Raw genomic sequence first — 21,360 nt, forward strand, 5'->3', positions numbered from 1 at the left:
TAAAGACAATCAGATCCTACTAAACAACCAGACCTCTGGTCTGATAAAGACAATCAGATCCTACTAGACAACCAGACCTCTGGACTGATAAAGACAATAAGATCCTACTAAACAACCAGACCTCTGGTCTGATAAAGACAATCAGATCCTACTAAACAACCAGACATCACACCCCTCTGGACTGATAAAGACAATCAGATCCTACTAGACAACCAGACATCTGGACTGATAAAGACAATCAGATCCTACTAAACAACCAGACATCACACCCCTCTGGACTGATAAAGACAATCAGATCCTACTAGACAACCAGACATCTGGACTGATAAAGACAATCAGATCCTACTAAACAACCAGACCTCTGGTCTGATAAAGACAATCAGATCCTACTAAACAACCAGACATCTGGTCTGATAAAGACAATCAGATCCAACTAAACAACCAGACCTCTGGACTGATAAAGACAATCAGATCCTACTAAACAACCAGACCTCTGGTCTGATAAAGACAATCAGATCCTACTAAACAACCAGACCTCTGGACTGATAAAGACAATCAGATCCTACTAGACAACCAGACCTCTGGACTGATAAAGACAATCAGATCCTACTAAACAACCAGACATCACACCCCTCTGGACTGATAAAGACAATCAGATCCTACTAAACAACCAGACATCACACCCCTCTGGACTGATAAAGACAATCAGATCCTACTAAACAACCAGACATCACACCCCTCTGGTCTGATAAAGACAATCAGATCCTACTAAACAACCAGACCTCTGGACTGATAAAGACAATCAGATCCTACTAAACAACCAGACATCACACCCCTCTGGACTGATAAAGACAATCAGATCCTACTAAACAACCAGACCTCTGGACTGATAAAGACAATCAGATCCTACTAAACAACCAGACCTCTGGACTGATAAAGACAATCAGATCCTACTAAACAACCAGACCTCTGGACTGATAAAGACAATCAGATCCTACTAAACAACCAGACCCCTGGACTGATAAAGACAATCAGATCCTACTAAACAACCAGACATCTGGACTGATAAAGACAATCAGATCCTACTAAACAACCAGACCTCTGGACTGATAAAGACAATCAGATCCTACTAAACAACCAGACATCTGGACTGATAAAGACAATCAGATCCTACTAAACAACCAGACATCACACCCCTCTGGACTGATAAAGACAATCAGATCCTACTAAACAACCAGACCCCTGGACTGATAAAGACAATCAAATCCTACTAAACAACCAGACATCTGGACTGATAAAGACAATCAGATCCTACTAAACAACCAGACCTCTGGACTGATAAAGACAATCAGATCCTACTAAACAACCAGGCATCACACCCCTCTGGACTGATAAAGACAATCAGATCCTACTAAACAACCAGACCTCTGGACTGATAAAGACAATCAGATCCTACTAAACAACCAGACCTCTGGACTGATAAAGACAATCAGATCCTACTAAACAACCAGACCTCTGGACTGATAAAGACAATCAGATCCAACTAAACAACCAGACCTCTGGACTGATAAAGACAATCAGATCCTACTAAACAACCAGACCTCTGGACTGATAAAGACAATCAGATCCTACTAAACAACCAGACCTCTGGACTGATAAAGACAATCAGATCCTACTAAACAACCAGACCTCTGGACTGATAAAGACAATCAGATCCTACTAAACAACCAGACCTCTGGACTGATAAAGACAATCAGATCCTACTAAACAACCAGACGTCTGGACTGATAAAGACAATCAGATCCTACTAAACAACCAGACGTCTGGACTGATAAAGACAATCAGATCCTACTAGACAACCAGACATCACACCCCTCTGGACTGATAAAGACAATCAGATCCTACTAAACAACCAGACCTCTGGACTGATAAAGACAATCAGATCCTACTAAACAACCAGACATCTGGACTGATAAAGACAATCAGATCCTACTAAACAACCAGACCTCTGGACTGATAAAGACAATCAGATCCTACTAAACAACCAGACCTCTGGACTGATAAAGACATTCAGATCCTACTAGACAACCAGACCTCTGGACTGATAAAGACAATCAGATCCTACTAGACAACCAGACATCACACCCCTCTGGACTGATAAAGACAATCAGATCCTACTAAACAACCAGACCTCTGGACTGATAAAGACAATCAGATCCTACTAAACAACCAGACCTCTGGACTGATAAAGACAATCAGATCCTACTAAACAACCAGACCTCTGGACTGATAAAGACAATCAGATCCTACTAGACAACCAGACATCTGGACTGATAAAGACAATCAGATCCTACTAAACAACCAGACATCTGGACTGATAAAGACAATCAGATCCTACTAAACAACCAGACCTCTGGTCTGATAAAGACAATCAGATCCTACTAAACAACCAGACATCTGGACTGATAAAGACAATCAGATCCTACTAAACAACCAGACATCTGGACTGATAAAGACAATCAGATCCTACTAAACAACCAGACCTCTGGACTGATAAAGACAATCAGATCCTACTAGACAACCAGACATCTGGACTGATAAAGACAATCAGATCCTACTAAACAACCAGACATCACACCCCTCTGGACTGATAAAGACAATCAGATCCTACTAGACAACCAGACATCTGGACTGATAAAGACAATCAGATCCTACTAAACAACCAGACATCACACCCCTCTGGACTGATAAAGACAATCAGATCCTACTAGACAACCAGACATCTGGACTGATAAAGACAATCAGATCCTACTAAACAACCAGACCTCTGGTCTGATAAAGACAATCAGATCCTACTAAACAACCAGACATCTGGTCTGATAAAGACAATCAGATCCAACTAAACAACCAGACCTCTGGACTGATAAAGACAATCAGATCCTACTAAACAACCAGACCTCTGGTCTGATAAAGACAATCAGATCCTACTAAACAACCAGACCTCTGGACTGATAAAGACAATCAGATCCTACTAGACAACCAGACCTCTGGACTGATAAAGACAATCAGATCCTACTAAACAACCAGACATCACACCCCTCTGGACTGATAAAGACAATCAGATCCTACTAGACAACCAGACATCTGGACTGATAAAGACAATCAGATCCTACTAAACAACCAGACATCACACCCCTCTGGACTGATAAAGACAATCAGATCCTACTAGACAACCAGACATCTGGACTGATAAAGACAATCAGATCCTACTAAACAACCAGACATCACACCCCTCTGGACTGATAAAGACAATCAGATCCTACTAAACAACCAGACATCACACCCCTCTGGTCTGATAAAGACAATCAGATCCTACTAAACAACCAGACCTCTGGACTGATAAAGACAATCAGATCCTACTAAACAACCAGACATCACACCCCTCTGGACTGATAAAGACAATCAGATCCTACTAAACAACCAGACCTCTGGACTGATAAAGACAATCAGATCCTACTAAACAACCAGACCTCTGGACTGATAAAGACAATCAGATCCTACTAAACAACCAGACCTCTGGACTGATAAAGACAATCAGATCCTACTAAACAACCAGACCCCTGGACTGATAAAGACAATCAGATCCTACTAAACAACCAGACATCTGGACTGATAAAGACAATCAGATCCTACTAAACAACCAGACCTCTGGACTGATAAAGACAATCAGATCCTACTAAACAACCAGACATCTGGACTGATAAAGACAATCAGATCCTACTAAACAACCAGACATCACACCCCTCTGGACTGATAAAGACAATCAGATCCTACTAAACAACCAGACCCCTGGACTGATAAAGACAATCAAATCCTACTAAACAACCAGACATCTGGACTGATAAAGACAATCAGATCCTACTAAACAACCAGACCTCTGGACTGATAAAGACAATCAGATCCTACTAAACAACCAGGCATCACACCCCTCTGGACTGATAAAGACAATCAGATCCTACTAAACAACCAGACCTCTGGACTGATAAAGACAATCAGATCCTACTAAACAACCAGACCTCTGGACTGATAAAGACAATCAGATCCTACTAAACAACCAGACCTCTGGACTGATAAAGACAATCAGATCCAACTAAACAACCAGACCTCTGGACTGATAAAGACAATCAGATCCTACTAAACAACCAGACCTCTGGACTGATAAAGACAATCAGATCCTACTAAACAACCAGACCTCTGGACTGATAAAGACAATCAGATCCTACTAAACAACCAGACCTCTGGACTGATAAAGACAATCAGATCCTACTAAACAACCAGACCTCTGGACTGATAAAGACAATCAGATCCTACTAAACAACCAGACGTCTGGACTGATAAAGACAATCAGATCCTACTAAACAACCAGACGTCTGGACTGATAAAGACAATCAGATCCTACTAGACAACCAGACATCACACCCCTCTGGACTGATAAAGACAATCAGATCCTACTAAACAACCAGACCTCTGGACTGATAAAGACAATCAGATCCTACTAAACAACCAGACCTCTGGACTGATAAAGACAATCAGATCCTACTAAACAACCAGACCTCTGGACTGATAAAGACAATCAGATCCTACTAAACAACCAGACCTCTGGACTGATAAAGACATTCAGATCCTACTAGACAACCAGACCTCTGGACTGATAAAGACAATCAGATCCTACTAGACAACCAGACATCACACCCCTCTGGACTGATAAAGACAATCAGATCCTACTAAACAACCAGACCTCTGGACTGATAAAGACAATCAGATCCTACTAAACAACCAGACCTCTGGACTGATAAAGACAATCAGATCCTACTAAACAACCAGACCTCTGGACTGATAAAGACAATCAGATCCTACTAGACAACCAGACCTCTGGACTGATAAAGACAATCAGATCCTACTAAACAACCAGACCTCTGGACTGATAAAGACAATCAGATCCTACTAAACAACCAGACGTCTGGACTGATAAAGACAATCAGATCCTACTAGACAACCAGACATCTGGACTGATAAAGACAATCAGATCCTACTAAACAACCAGACATCTGGACTGATAAAGACAATCAGATCCTACTAAACAACCAGACCTCTGGTCTGATAAAGACAATCAGATCCTACTAAACAACCAGACATCTGGACTGATAAAGACAATCAGATCCTACTAAACAACCAGACATCTGGACTGATAAAGACAATCAGATCCTACTAAACAACCAGACCTCTGGACTGATAAAGACAATCAGATCCTACTAGACAACCAGACATCTGGACTGATAAAGACAATCAGATCCTACTAAACAACCAGACATCTGGACTGATAAAGACAATCAGATCCTACTAGACAACCAGACCCCTGGACTGATAAAGACAATCAGATCCTACTAAACAACCAGACATCTGGACTGATAAAGACAATCAGATCCTACTAAACAACCAGACCTCTGGACTGCTAAAGACAATCAGATCCTTCTAAACAACCAGACCTCTGGACTGATAAAGACAATCAGATCCTACTAAACAACCAGACCTCTGGACTGATAAAGACAATCAGATCCTACTAAACAACCAGACCTCTGGACTGATAAAGACAATCAGATCCTACTAAACAACCAGACCTCTGGACTGATAAAGACAATCAGATCCTACTAAACAACCAGACCTCTGGACTGATAAAGACAATCAGATCCTACTAAACAACCAGACCCCTGGACTGATAAAGACAATCAGATCCTACTAAACAACCAGACCTCTGGACTGATAAAGACAATCAGATCCTACTAAACAACCAGACATCTGGACTGATAAAGACAATCAGATCCTACTAAACAACCAGACCTCTGGACTGATAAAGACAATCAGATCCTACTAGACAACCAGACCTCTGGTCTGATAAAGACAATCAGATCCTACTAAACAACCAGACATCTGGACTGATAAAGACAATCAGATCCTACTAAACAACCAGACGTCTGGACTGATAAAGACAATCAGATCCTACTAAACAACCAGACGTCTGGACTGATAAAGACAATCAGATCCTACTAGACAACCAGACATCACACCCCTCTAGACTGATAAAGACAATCAGATCCTACTAAACAACCAGACCTCTGGACTGATAAAGACAATCAGATCCTACTAAACAACCAGACATCTGGACTGATAAAGACAATCAGATCCTACTAAACAACCAGACCTCTGGACTGATAAAGACAATCAGATCCTACTAAACAACCAGACCTCTGGACTGATAAAGACATTCAGATCCTACTAGACAACCAGACCTCTGGACTGATAAAGACAATCAGATCCTACTAGACAACCAGACATCACACCCCTCTGGACTGATAAAGACAATCAGATCCTACTAAACAACCAGACCTCTGGACTGATAAAGACAATCAGATCCTACTAAACAACCAGACCTCTGGACTGATAAAGACAATCAGATCCTACTAAACAACCAGACCTCTGGACTGATAAAGACAATCAGATCCTACTAGACAACCAGACCTCTGGACTGATAAAGACAATCAGATCCTACTAAACAACCAGACCTCTGGACTGATAAAGACAATCAGATCCTACTAAACAACCAGACGTCTGGACTGATAAAGACAATCAGATCCTACTAGACAACCAGACATCTGGACTGATAAAGACAATCAGATCCTACTAAACAACCAGACATCTGGACTGATAAAGACAATCAGATCCTACTAAACAACCAGACCTCTGGTCTGATAAAGACAATCAGATCCTACTAAACAACCAGACATCTGGACTGATAAAGACAATCAGATCCTACTAAACAACCAGACATCTGGACTGATAAAGACAATCAGATCCTACTAAACAACCAGACCTCTGGACTGATAAAGACAATCAGATCCTACTAGACAACCAGACATCTGGACTGATAAAGACAATCAGATCCTACTAAACAACCAGACATCTGGACTGATAAAGACAATCAGATCCTACTAGACAACCAGACCCCTGGACTGATAAAGACAATCAGATCCTACTAAACAACCAGACATCTGGACTGATAAAGACAATCAGATCCTACTAAACAACCAGACCTCTGGACTGATAAAGACAATCAGATCCTACTAAACAACCAGACCTCTGGACTGATAAAGACAATCAGATCCTACTAAACAACCAGACCTCTGGACTGATAAAGACAATCAGATCCTACTAAACAACCAGACCTCTGGACTGATAAAGACAATCAGATCCTACTAAACAACCAGACCTCTGGACTGATAAAGACAATCAGATCCTACTAAACAACCAGACCTCTGGACTGATAAAGACAATCAGATCCTACTAAACAACCAGACCCCTGGACTGATAAAGACAATCAGATCCTACTAAACAACCAGACCTCTGGACTGATAAAGACAATCAGATCCTACTAAACAACCAGACCTCTGGACTGATAAAGACAATCAGATCCTACTAAACAACCAGACCTCTGGACTGATAAAGACAATCAGATCCTACTAAACAACCAGACCTCTGGACTGATAAAGACAATCAGATCCTACTAAACAACCAGACCTCTGGACTGATAAAGACAATCAGATCCTACTAAACAACCAGACCTCTGGACTGATAAAGACAATCAGATCCTACTAAACAACCAGACCTCTGGACTGATAAAGACAATCAGATCCTACTAAACAACCAGACGTCTGGACTGATAAAGACAATCAGATCCTACTAAACAACCAGACCTCTGGACTGATAAAGACAATCAGATCCTACTAAACAACCAGACCTCTGGTCTGATAAAGACAATCAGATCCTACTAAACAACCAGACCTCTGGACTGATAAAGACAATCAGATCCTACTAAACAACCAGACCTCTGGACTGATAAAGACAATCAGATCCTACTAGACAACCAGACCTCTGGACTGATAAAGACAATCAGATCCTACTAAACAACCAGACCTCTGGACTGATAAAGACAATCAGATCCTACTAAACAACCAGACATCTGGACTGATAAAGACAATCAGATCCTACTAAACAACCAGACATCACACCCCTCTGGACTGATAAAGACAATCAGATCCTACTAAACAACCAGACATCTGGACTGATAAAGACAATCAGATCCTACTAAACAACCAGACCTCTGGTCTGATAAAGACAATCAGATCCTACTAAACAACCAGACCTCTGGTCTGATAAAGACAATCAGATCCTACTAAACAACCAGACCTCTGGACTGATAAAGACAATCAGATCCTACTAAACAACCAGACCTCTGGTCTGATAAAGACAATCAGATCCTACTAAACAACCAGACATCTGGACTGATAAAGACAATCAGATCCTACTAAACAACCAGACCTCTGGACTGATAAAGACAATCAGATCCTACTAAACAACCAGACCTCTGGTCTGATAAAGACAATCAGATCCTACTAAACAACCAGACGTCTGGACTGATAAAGACAATCAGATCCTACTAAACAACCAGACCTCTGGTCTGATAAAGACAATCAGATCCTACTAAACAACCAGACCTCTGGTCTGATAAAGACAATCAGATCCTACTAAACAACCAGACCTCTGGACTGATAAAGACAATCAGATCCTACTAAACAACCAGACCTCTGGTCTGATAAAGACAATCAGATCCTACTAAACAACCAGACCTCTGGTCTGATAAAGACAATCAGATCCTACTAAACAACCAGACCTCTGGACTGATAAAGACAATCAGATCCTACTAAACAACCAGACCTCTGGACTGATAAAGACAATCAGATCCTACTAAACAACCAGACCTCTGGACTGATAAAGACAATCAGATCCTACTAAACAACCAGACCTCTGGTCTGATAAAGACAATCAGATCCTACTAAACAACCAGACATCTGGACTGATAAAGACAATCAGATCCTACTAAACAACCAGACCTCTGGACTGATAAAGACAATCAGATCCTACTAAACAACCAGACATCACAGACCTCTGGACTCATAAAGACAATCAGATCCTACTAAACAACCAGACATCACAGACCTCTGGACTGATAAAGACAATCAGATCCTACTAAACAACCAGACCTCTGGACTGATAAAGACAATCAGATCCTACTAAACAACCAGACCTCTGGACTGATAAAGACAATCAGATCCTACTAAACAACCAGACCTCTGGACTGACAAAGACAATCAGATCCTACTAAACAACCAGACATCTGGTCTGATAAAGACAATCAGATCCTACTAAACAACCAGACCTCTGGACTGACAAAGACAATCAGATCCTACTAAACAACCAGACCTCTGGACTGATAAAGACAATCAGATCCTACTAAACAACCAGACCTCTGGTCTGATAAAGACAATCAGATCCTACTAAACAACCAGACATCTGGACTGATAAAGACAATCAGATCCTACTAAACAACCAGACCTCTGGACTGATAAAGACAATCAGATCCTACTAAACAACCAGACATCACAGACCTCTGGACTCATAAAGACAATCAGATCCTACTAAACAACCAGACATCACAGACCTCTGGACTGATAAAGACAATCAGATCCTACTAAACAACCAGACCTCTGGACTGATAAAGACAATCAGATCCTACTAAACAACCAGACCTCTGGACTGATAAAGACAATCAGATCCTACTAAACAACCAGACCTCTGGACTGACAAAGACAATCAGATCCTACTAAACAACCAGACATCTGGTCTGATAAAGACAATCAGATCCTACTAAACAACCAGACCTCTGGACTGACAAAGACAATCAGATCCTACTAAACAACCAGACATCTGGACTGATAAAGACAATCAGATCCTACTAAACAACCAGACATCATCATAAACATCAGAAATATAACTTGGCAACACACACACTGAAAAGCAGTACCAGTGTGTGTGTGTGTGTGTGTGTGTGTGTGTCTGTGTCTGTGTCTGTGTCTGTGTCTGTGTCTGTGTCTGTGTCTGTGTGTGTGTGTGTGTGTGTGTGTGTGTGTGTGTGTGTGTGTGTGTGTGTGTGTGTGTGTGTGTGTGTGTGTGTGTCCACCAGAATAAAGGATATGGGTGGCAGACAGCCTTGAGGCACCAGCAGCGAGGTGGGGAGGTCTGGGAGAGACGAAACAGAACCACGGGGTAGAGAGAAGGGTACGGGAGCTCCTCCTCTTCCTCACCAGTCTCTCCCCGACCCTCAGACCTCTGTCCCGGTATAGGGACCCTCACCCCTTCCTTCTTCTCCTCCTCTTCCTCTTCCTCCGGTTCTCTCTCCTCCCCGTCAGTCATGACTGAACCTGTAGACAGACAGACCCACCGGGAAACGGGAAATGGTAAAACCTCCGTTAATCCACCCGGTAATTACAATTAATTATTTCCGTTACAGTACCACAACTAGTAACATTATGTCACGGTCTGGTAAAGACACCGGCTCTGTCCGTTACAGCACCACAACTAGAAACATTATGTCACGGTCTGCCGGGTAAAGACACCGGCTCTGTCCGTTACAGTACCACCACTAGTAACATTATGTCACGGTCTGCCGGGTAAAGACACCGGCTCTGTCCGTTACAGTACCACAACTAGAAACATTATGTCACGGTCTACCGGGTAAAGACACCGGCTCTGTCCGTTACAGTACCACCACTAGTAACATTATGTCACGGTCTGCCGGGTAAAGACACCGGCTCTGTCCGTTACAGTACCACAACTAGTAACATTATGTCACGGTCTGCCGGGTAAAGACACCGGCTCTGTCCGTTACAGTACCACAACTAGTAACATTATGTCACGGTCTGTTAAAGACACCGGCTCTGTCCGTTACAGTATCACAACTAGTAACATTATGTCACGGTCTGTTAAAGACACCGGCTCTGTCCGTTACAGTACCACAACTAGTAACATTATGTCACGGTCTGTTAAAGACACCGGCTCTGTCCGTTACAGTACCACCACTAGTAACATTATGTCACGGTCTGCCGGGTAAAGACACCGGCTCTGTTCGTTACAGTACCACAACTAGAAACATTATGTCACGGTCTGCCGGGTAAAGACACCGGCTCTGTCCGTTACAGCACCACAACTAGTAACATTATGTCACGGTCTGCCGGGTAAAGACACCGGCTCTGTCCGTTACAGCACCACAACTAGTAACATTATGTCACGGTCTGCCGGGTAAAGACACCGGCTCTGTCCGTTACAGTACCACAACTAGAAACATTATGTCACGGTCTGCCGGGTAAAGACACCGGCTCTGTCCGTTACAGTACCACAACTAGTAACATTATGTCACGGTCTGTTAAAGACACCGGCTCTGTCCGTTACAGCACCACAACTAGAAACATTATGTCACGGTCTGCCGGGTAAAGACACCGGCTCTGTCCGTTACAGTACCACCACTAGTAACATTATGTCACGGTCTGCCGGGTAAAGACACCGGCTCTGTCCGTTACAGTACCACAACTAGAAACATTATGTCACGGTCTACCGGGTAAAGACACCGGCTCTGTCCGTTACAGTACCACCACTAGTAACATTATGTCACGGTCTGCCGGGTAAAGACACCGGCTCTGTCCGTTACAGTACCACAACTAGTAACATTATGTCACGGTCTGCCGGGTAAAGACACCGGCTCTGTCCGTTACAGTACCACAACTAGTAACATTATGTCACGGTCTGTTAAAGACACCGGCTCTGTCCGTTACAGTATCACAACTAGTAACATTATGTCACGGTCTGTTAAAGACACCGGCTCTGTCCGTTACAGTACCACAACTAGTAACATTATGTCACGGTCTGTTAAAGACACCGGCTCTGTCCGTTACAGTACCACCACTAGTAACATTATGTCACGGTCTGCCGGGTAAAGACACCGGCTCTGTTCGTTACAGTACCACAACTAGAAACATTATGTCACGGTCTGCCGGGTAAAGACACCGGCTCTGTCCGTTACAGCACCACAACTAGTAACATTATGTCACGGTCTGCCGGGTAAAGACACCGGCTCTGTCCGTTACAGCACCACAACTAGTAACATTATGTCACGGTCTGCCGGGTAAAGACACCGGCTCTGTCCGTTACAGTACCACAACTAGAAACATTATGTCACGGTCTGCCGGGTAAAGACACCGGCTCTGTCCGTTACAGTACCACAACTAGTAACATTATGTCACGGTCTGTTAAAGACACCGGCTCTGTCCGTTACAGCACCACAACTAGAAACATTATGTCACGGTCTGTTAAAGACACCGGCTCTGTCCGTTACAGTACCACAACTAGTAACATTATGTCACGGTCTGTTAAAGACACCGGCTCTGTCCGTTACAGTACCACAACTAGTAACATTATGTCACGGTCTGCCGGGTAAAGACACCGGCTCTGTCCGTTACAGTACCACAACTAGTAACATTATGTCACGGTCTGCTGGGTAAAGACACCGGCTCTGTCCGTTACAGTACCACAACTAGAAACATTATGTCACGGTCTACCGGGTAAAGACACCGGCTCTGTCCGTTACAGTACCACCACTAGTAACATTATGTCACGGTCTGCCGGGTAAAGACACCGGCTCTGTCCGTTACAGTACCACAACTAGTAACATTATGTCACGGTCTGCCGGGTAAAGACACCGGCTCTGTCCGTTACAGTACCACAACTAGTAACATTATGTCACGGTCTGTTAAAGACACCGGCTCTGTCCGTTACAGTATCACAACTAGTAACATTATGTCACGGTCTGTTAAAGACACCGGCTCTGTCCGTTACAGTACCACAACTAGTAACATTATGTCACGGTCTGTTAAAGACACCGGCTCTGTCCGTTACAGTACCACCACTAGTAACATTATGTCACGGTCTGCCGGGTAAAGACACCGGCTCTGTTCGTTACAGTACCACAACTAGAAACATTATGTCACGGTCTGCCGGGTAAAGACACCGGCTCTGTCCGTTACAGCACCACAACTAGTAACATTATGTCACGGTCTGCCGGGTAAAGACACCGGCTCTGTCCGTTACAGTACCACAACTAGAAACATTATGTCACGGTCTGCCGGGTAAAGACACCGGCTCTGTCCGTTACAGCACCACAACTAGTAACATTATGTCACGGTCTGGTAAAGACACCGGCTCTGTCCGTTACAGTACCACAACTAGAAACATTATGTCACGGTCTGCTGGGTAAAGACACCGGCTCTGTCCGTTACAGTACCACAACTAGAAACATTATGTCACGGTCTGCCGGGTAAAGACACCGGCTCTGTCCGTTACAGTACCACAACTAGTAACATTATGTCACGGTCTGTTAAAGACACCGGCTCTGTCCGTTACAGTACCACAACTAGAAACATTATGTCACGATCTGCCGGGTAAAGACACCGGCTCTGTCCGTTACAGTACCACATCTAGTAACATTATGTCACGGTCTGTTAAAGACACCGGCTCTGTCCGTTACAGTACCACAACTAGTAACATTATGTCACGGTCTGCCGGGTAAAGACACCGGCTCTGTCCGTTACAGTATCACAACAAGTAACATTATGTCACGGTCTGCCGGGTACAGACACCGACTCTGTCCGTTACAGCACCACAACTAGAAACATTATGTCACGGTCTGTTAAAGACACCGGCTCTGTCCGTTACAGTACCACAACTAGTAACATTATGTCACGGTCTGCTGGGTAAAGACACCGGCTCTGTCCGTTACAGTACCACAACTAGTAACATTATGTCACGGTCTGTTAAAGACACCGGCTCTGTCCGTTACAGTATCACAACTAGTAACATTATGTCACGGTCTGCCGGGTAAAGACACCGGCTCTGTCCGTTACAGCACCACAACTAGTAACATTATGTCACGGTCTGCCGGGTAAAGACACCGGCTGGGTCCGTTACAGTACCACAACTAGTAACATTATGTCAAAGTCTGTTAAAGACACCGGCTCTGTCCGTTACAGTATCACAACTAGTAACATTATGTCACGGTCTGCCGGGTAAAGACACCGGCTCTGTCCGTTACAGTATCACAACTAGTAACATTATGTCACGGTCTGCCGGGTAAAGACACCGGCTCTGTTCGTTACAGTACCACAACTAGAAACATTATGTCACGGTCTACCGGGTAAAGACACCGGCTCTGTCCGTTACAGCACCACAACTAGTAACATTATGTCACGGTCTGCCGGGTAAAGACACCGGCTCTGTCCGTTACAGTATCACAACTAGTAACATTATGTCACGGTCTGTTAAAGACACCGGCTCTGTCCGTTACAGTACCACAACTAGTAACATTATGTCACGGTCTGCCGGGTAAAGACACCGGCTCTGTCCGTTACAGTATCACAACTAGTAACATTATGTCACGGTCTGCCGGGTAAAGACACCGGCTCTGTCCGTTACAGTACCACAACTAGAAACATTATGTCACGGTCTACCGGGTAAAGACACCGGCTCTGTCCGTTACAGCACCACAACTAGTAACATTATGTCACGGTCTGCCGGGTAAAGACACCGGCTCTGTCCGTTACAGTATCACAACTAGTAACATTATGTCACGGTCTGTTAAAGACACCGGCTCTGTCCGTTACAGTACCACAACTAGTAACATTATGTCACGGTCTGCCGGGTAAAGACACCGGCTCTGTCCGTTACAGTACCACAACTAGAAACATTATGTCACGGTCTGCCGGGTAAAGACACCGGCTCTGTCCGTTACAGTATCACAACTAGTAACATTATGTCACGGTCTGCCGGGAAAAGACACCGGCTCTGTCCGTTACAGTACCACAACTAGTAACATTATGTCACAGTCTGTTAAAGACACCGGCTCTGTCCGTTACAGTACCACAACTAGAAACATTATGTCACGGTCTGTTAAAGACACCGGCTCTGTCCGTTACAGTACCACAACTAGTAACATTATGTCACGGTCTGTTAAAGACACCGGCTCTGTCCGTTACAGTACCACAACTAGTAACATTATGTCACGGTCTGTTAAAGACACCGGCTCTGTCCGTTACAGTACCACAACTAGTAACATTATGTCACGGTCTGGTAAAGACACCGGCTCTGTCCGTTACAGTACCACAACTAGAAACATTATGTCACGGTCTGTTAAAGACACCGGCTCTGTCCGTTACAGTACCACAACTAGTAACATTATGTCACGGTCTGTCGGGTAAAGACACCGGCTCTGTCCGTTACAGCACCACAACTAGAAACATTATGTCACGGTCTGCCGGGTAAAGACACCGGCTCTGTCCGTTACAGTATCACAACTAGAAACATTATGTCACGGTCTGCCGGGTAAAGACACCGGCTCTGTCCGTTACAGCACCACAACTAGTAACATTATGTCACGGTCTGTTAAAGACACCGGCTCTGTCCGTTACAGTACCACAACTAGTAACATTATGTCACGGTCTGTTAAAGACACCGGCTCTGTCCGTTACAGTATCACAACTAGAAACATTATGTCACGGTCTGTTAAAGACACCGGCTCTGTCCGTTACAGTACCACAACTAGTAACATTATGTCACGGTCTGGTAAAGACACCGGCTCTGTCCGTTACAGTACCACAACTAGAAACATTATGTCACGGTCTGCCGGGTAAAGACACCGGCTCTGTCCGTTACAGTACCACAACTAGTAACATTATGTCACGGTCTGCCGGGTAAAGACACCGGCTCTGTCCGTTACAGCACCACAACTAGTAACATTATGTCACGGTCTGCTGGGTAAAGACACCGGCTCTGTCCGTTACAGTACCACAACTAGAAACACTATGTCACGGTCTGCCGGGTAAAGACACCGGCTCTGTCCGTTACAGTACCACAACTAGAAACATTATGTCACGGTCTGCCGGGTAAAGACACCGGCTCTGTCCGTTACAGTACCACAACTAGTAACATTATGTCACGGTCTGTTAAAGACACCGGCTCTGTCCGTTACAGTACCACAACTAGAAACATTATGTCACGGTCTGCCGGGTAAAGACACCGGCTCTGTCCGTTACAGTATCACAACTAGTAACATTATGTCACGGTCTGCCGGGTAAAGACACCGGCTCTGTCCGTTACAGTACCACAACTAGTAACATTATGTCACGGTCTGCCGGGTAAAGACACCGGCTCTGTCCGTTACAGCACCACAACTAGTAACATTATGTCACGGTCTGTTAAAGACACCGGCTCTGTACGTTACAGTATCACAACTAGTAACATTATGTCACGGTCTGCCGGGTAAAGACACCGGCTCTGTCCGTTACAGTATCACAACTAGTAACATTATGTCACGGTCTGTTAAAGACACCGGCTCTGTCCGTTACAGTATCAGAACTAGTAACATTATGTCACGGTCTGCCGGGTAAAGACACCGGCTCTGTCCGTTACAGTATCACAACTAGTAACATTATGTCACGGTCTGTTAAAGACACCGGCTCTGTCCGTTACAGCACCACAACTAGTAACATTATGTCACGGTCTGCCGGGTAAAGACACCGGCTCTGTCCGTTACAGTACCACAACTAGTAACATTATGTCACGGTCTGTTAAAGACACCGGCTCTGTCCGTTACAGTACCACAACTAGTAACATTATGTCACGGTCTGTTAAAGACACCGGCTCTGTCCGTTACAGTACCACAACTAGTAACATTATGTCACGGTCTGCCGGGTAAAGACACCGGCTCTGTCCGTTACAGCACCACAACTAGTAACATTATGTCACGGTCTGCTGGGTAAAGACACCGGCTCTGTCCGTTACAGTACCACAACTAGAAACATTATGTCACGGTCTGCTGGGTAAAGACACCGGCTCTGTCCGTTACAGTACCACCACTAGTAACATTATGTCACGGTCTGCCGGGTAAAGACACCGGCTCTGTCCGTTACAGTACCACAACTAGTAACATTATGTCACGGTCTGTTAAAGACACCGGCTCTGTCCGTTACAGTACCACAACTAGTAACATTATGTCACGGTCTGTTAAAGACACCGGCTCTGTCCGTTACAGCACCACAACTAGTAACATTATGTCACGGTCTGGTAAAGACACCGGCTCTGTCCGTTACAGTACCACAACTAGAAACATTATGTCACGGTCTGTTAAAGACACCGGCTCTGTCCGTTACAGTACCACAACTAGTAACATTATGTCACGGTCTGTTAAAGACACCGGCTCTGTCCGTTACAGTACCACAACTAGTAACATTATGTCACGGTCTGTTAAAGACACCGGCTCTGTCCGTTACAGTACCACAACTAGTAACATTATGTCACGGTCTGTTAAAGACACCGGCTCTGTCCGTTACAGTACCACAACTAGTAACATTATGTCACGGTCTGTTAAAGACACCGGCTCTGTCCGTTACAGTACCACAACTAGAAACATTATGTCACGGTCTGCCGGGTAAAGACACCGGCTCTGTCCGTTACAGTACCACAACTAGTAACATTATGTCACGGTCTGGTAAAGACACCGGCTCTGTCCGTTACAGTACCACAACTAGTAACATTATGTCACGATCTGGTAAAGACACCGGCTCTGTCCGTTACAGTACCACAACTAGTAACATTATGTCACGGTCTGTTAAAGACACCGGCTCTGTCCGTTACAGCATCACAACTAGAAACATTATGTCACGGTCTGCCGGGTAAAGACACCGGCTCTGTCCGTTACAGTACCACAACTAGAAACATTATGTCACGGTCTGGTAAAGACACCGGCTCTGTCCGTTACAGTACCACAACTAGTAACATTATGTCACGGTCTGCCGGGTAAAGACACCGGCTCTGTCCGTTACAGTACCACCACTAGTAACATTATGTCACGGTCTGGTAAAGACACCGGCTCTGTCCGTTACAGTACCACAACTAGTAACATTATGTCACGGTCTGCCGGGTAAAGACACCGGCTCTGTCCGTTACAGTATCACAACAAGTAACATTATGTCACGGTCTGCCGGGTACAGACACCGGCTCTGTCCGTTACAGTACCACAACTAGAAACATTACGTCACGGTCTGTTAAAGACACCGGCTCTGTCCGTTACAGTACCACAACCAGAAACATTATGTCACGGTCTGTTAAAGACACCGGCTCTGTCCGTTACAGTATCACAACTAGAAACATTATGTCACGGTCTGTTAAAGACACCGGCTCTGTCCGTTACAGCATCACAACTAGTAACATTATGTCACGGTCTGCCGGGTAAAGACACCGGCTCTGTCCGTTACAGTATCACAACTAGAAACATTATGTCACGGTCTGGTAAAGACACCGGCTCTGTCCGTTACAGTACCACAACTAGTAACATTATGTCACGGTCTGCCGGGTAAAGACACCGGCTCTGTCCGTTACAGTACCACAACTAGTAACATTATGTCACGGTCTGTTAAAGACACCGGCTCTGTCCGTTACAGTACCACAACTAGAAACATTATGTCACGGTCTGCCGGGTAAAGACACCGGCTCTGTCCGTTACAGCACCACAACTAGTAACATTATGTCACGGTCTGTTAAAGACACCGGCTCTGTCCGTTACAGTACCACAACTAGTAACATTATGTCACGGTCTGTTAAAGACACCGGCTCTGTCCGTTACAGTATCACAACTAGAAACATTATGTCACGGTCTGTTAAAGACACCGGCTCTGTCCGTTACAGTACCACAACTAGTAACATTATGTCACGGTCTGGTAAAGACACCGGCTCTGTCCGTTACAGTACCACAACTAGAAACATTATGTCACGGTCTGCCGGGTAAAGACACCGGCTCTGTCCGTTACAGTACCACAACTAGTAACATTATGTCACGGTCTGCCGGGTAAAGACACCGGCTCTGTCCGTTACAGCACCACAACTAGTAACATTATGTCACGGTCTGCTGGGTAAAGACACCGGCTCTGTCCGTTACAGTACCACAACTAGAAACACTATGTCACGGTCTGCCGGGTAAAGACACCGGCTCTGTCCGTTACAGTACCACAACTAGAAACATTATGTCACGGTCTGCCGGGTAAAGACACCGGCTCTGTCCGTTACAGTACCACAACTAGTAACATTATGTCACGGTCTGTTAAAGACACCGGCTCTGTCCGTTACAGTACCACAACTAGAAACATTATGTCACGGTCTGCCGGGTAAAGACACCGGCTCTGTCCGTTACAGTATCACAACTAGTAACATTATGTCACGGTCTGCCGGGTAAAGACACCGGCTCTGTCCGTTACAGTACCACAACTAGTAACATTATGTCACGGTCTGCCGGGTAAAGACACCGGCTCTGTCCGTTACAGCACCACAACTAGTAACATTATGTCACGGTCTGTTAAAGACACCGGCTCTGTACGTTACAGTATCACAACTAGTAACATTATGTCACGGTCTGCCGGGTAAAGACACCGGCTCTGTCCGTTACAGTATCACAACTAGTAACATTATGTCACGGTCTGTTAAAGACACCGGCTCTGTCCGTTACAGTATCAGAACTAGTAACATTATGTCACGGTCTGCCGGGTAAAGACACCGGCTCTGTCCGTTACAGTATCACAACTAGTAACATTATGTCACGGTCTGTTAAAGACACCGGCTCTGTCCGTTACAGCACCACAACTAGTAACATTATGTCACGGTCTGCCGGGTAAAGACACCGGCTCTGTCCGTTACAGTACCACAACTAGTAACATTATGTCACGGTCTGTTAAAGACACCGGCTCTGTCCGTTACAGTACCACAACTAGTAACATTATGTCACGGTCTGTTAAAGACACCGGCTCTGTCCGTTACAGTACCACAACTAGTAACATTATGTCACGGTCTGCCGGGTAAAGACACCGGCTCTGTCCGTTACAGCACCACAACTAGTAACATTATGTCACGGTCTGCTGGGTAAAGACACCGGCTCTGTCCGTTACAGTACCACAACTAGAAACATTATGTCACGGTCTGCTGGGTAAAGACACCGGCTCTGTCCGTTACAGTACCACCACTAGTAACATTATGTCACGGTCTGCCGGGTAAAGACACCGGCTCTGTCCGTTACAGTACCACAACTAGTAACATTATGTCACGGTCTGTTAAAGACACCGGCTCTGTCCGTTACAGTACCACAACTAGTAACATTATGTCACGGTCTGTTAAAGACACCGGCTCTGTCCGTTACAGCACCACAACTAGTAACATTATGTCACGGTCTGGTAAAGACACCGGCTCTGTCCGTTACAGTACCACAACTAGAAACATTATGTCACGGTCTGTTAAAGACACCGGCTCTGTCCGTTACAGTACCACAACTAGTAACATTATGTCACGGTCTGTTAAAGACACCGGCTCTGTCCGTTACAGTACCACAACTAGTAACATTATGTCACGGTCTGTTAAAGACACCGGCTCTGTCCGTTACAGTACCACAACTAGTAACATTATGTCACGGTCTGTTAAAGACACCGGCTCTGTCCGTTACAGTACCACAACTAGTAACATTATGTCACGGTCTGTTAAAGACACCGGCTCTGTCCGTTACAGTACCACAACTAGAAACATTATGTCACGGTCTGCCGGGTAAAGACACCGGCTCTGTCCGTTACAGTACCACAACTAGTAACATTATGTCACGGTCTGGTAAAGACACCGGCTCTGTCCGTTACAGTACCACAACTAGTAACATTATGTCACGGTCTGGTAAAGACACCGGCTCTGTCCGTTACAGTACCACAACTAGTAACATTATGTCACGGTCTGTTAAAGACACCGGCTCTGTCCGTTACAGCATCACAACTAGAAACATTATGTCACGGTCTGCCGGGTAAAGACACCGGCTCTGTCCGTTACAGTACCACAACTAGAAACATTATGTCACGGTCTGGTAAAGACACCGGCTCTGTCCGTTACAGTACCACAACTAGTAACATTATGTCACGGTCTGCCGGGTAAAGACACCGGCTCTGTCCGTTACAGTACCACCACTAGTAACATTATGTCACGGTCTGGTAAAGACACCGGCTCTGTCCGTTACAGTACCACAACTAGTAACATTATGTCACGGTCTGCCGGGTAAAGACACCGGCTCTGTCCGTTACAGTATCACAACAAGTAACATTATGTCACGGTCTGCCGGGTACAGACACCGGCTCTGTCCGTTACAGTACCACAACTAGAAACATTACGTCACGGTCTGTTAAAGACACCGGCTCTGTCCGTTACAGTACCACAACCAGAAACATTATGTCACGGTCTGTTAAAGACACCGGCTCTGTCCGTTACAGTATCACAACTAGAAACATTATG

The 21,360-nt window shown here is 44.8% G+C and overlaps 1 protein-coding gene across 1 annotated transcript in view; it reads right to left on the minus strand.

Annotated features, from left to right (window-relative positions):
• LOC129845397 (voltage-dependent T-type calcium channel subunit alpha-1G-like) overlaps positions 1-21,360 on the minus strand; it is a gene marked incomplete at its 3' end in the record, with an annotated part of 117,563 nt that overhangs the window by 86,064 nt on the left and 10,139 nt on the right. Inside the window, exon 2 of the mRNA XM_055913309.1 lies at positions 10,148-10,373. Coding sequence (XP_055769284.1) covers positions 10,148-10,365 — 218 coding nt within the window. The remainder of the gene's footprint in view (positions 1-10,147; positions 10,374-21,360) is intronic.

The sequence above is a fragment of the Salvelinus fontinalis genome, unplaced genomic scaffold (genome assembly GCF_029448725.1).
Source record: "Salvelinus fontinalis isolate EN_2023a unplaced genomic scaffold, ASM2944872v1 scaffold_0293, whole genome shotgun sequence".
NCBI lineage: Eukaryota > Metazoa > Chordata > Actinopteri > Salmoniformes > Salmonidae > Salvelinus > Salvelinus fontinalis.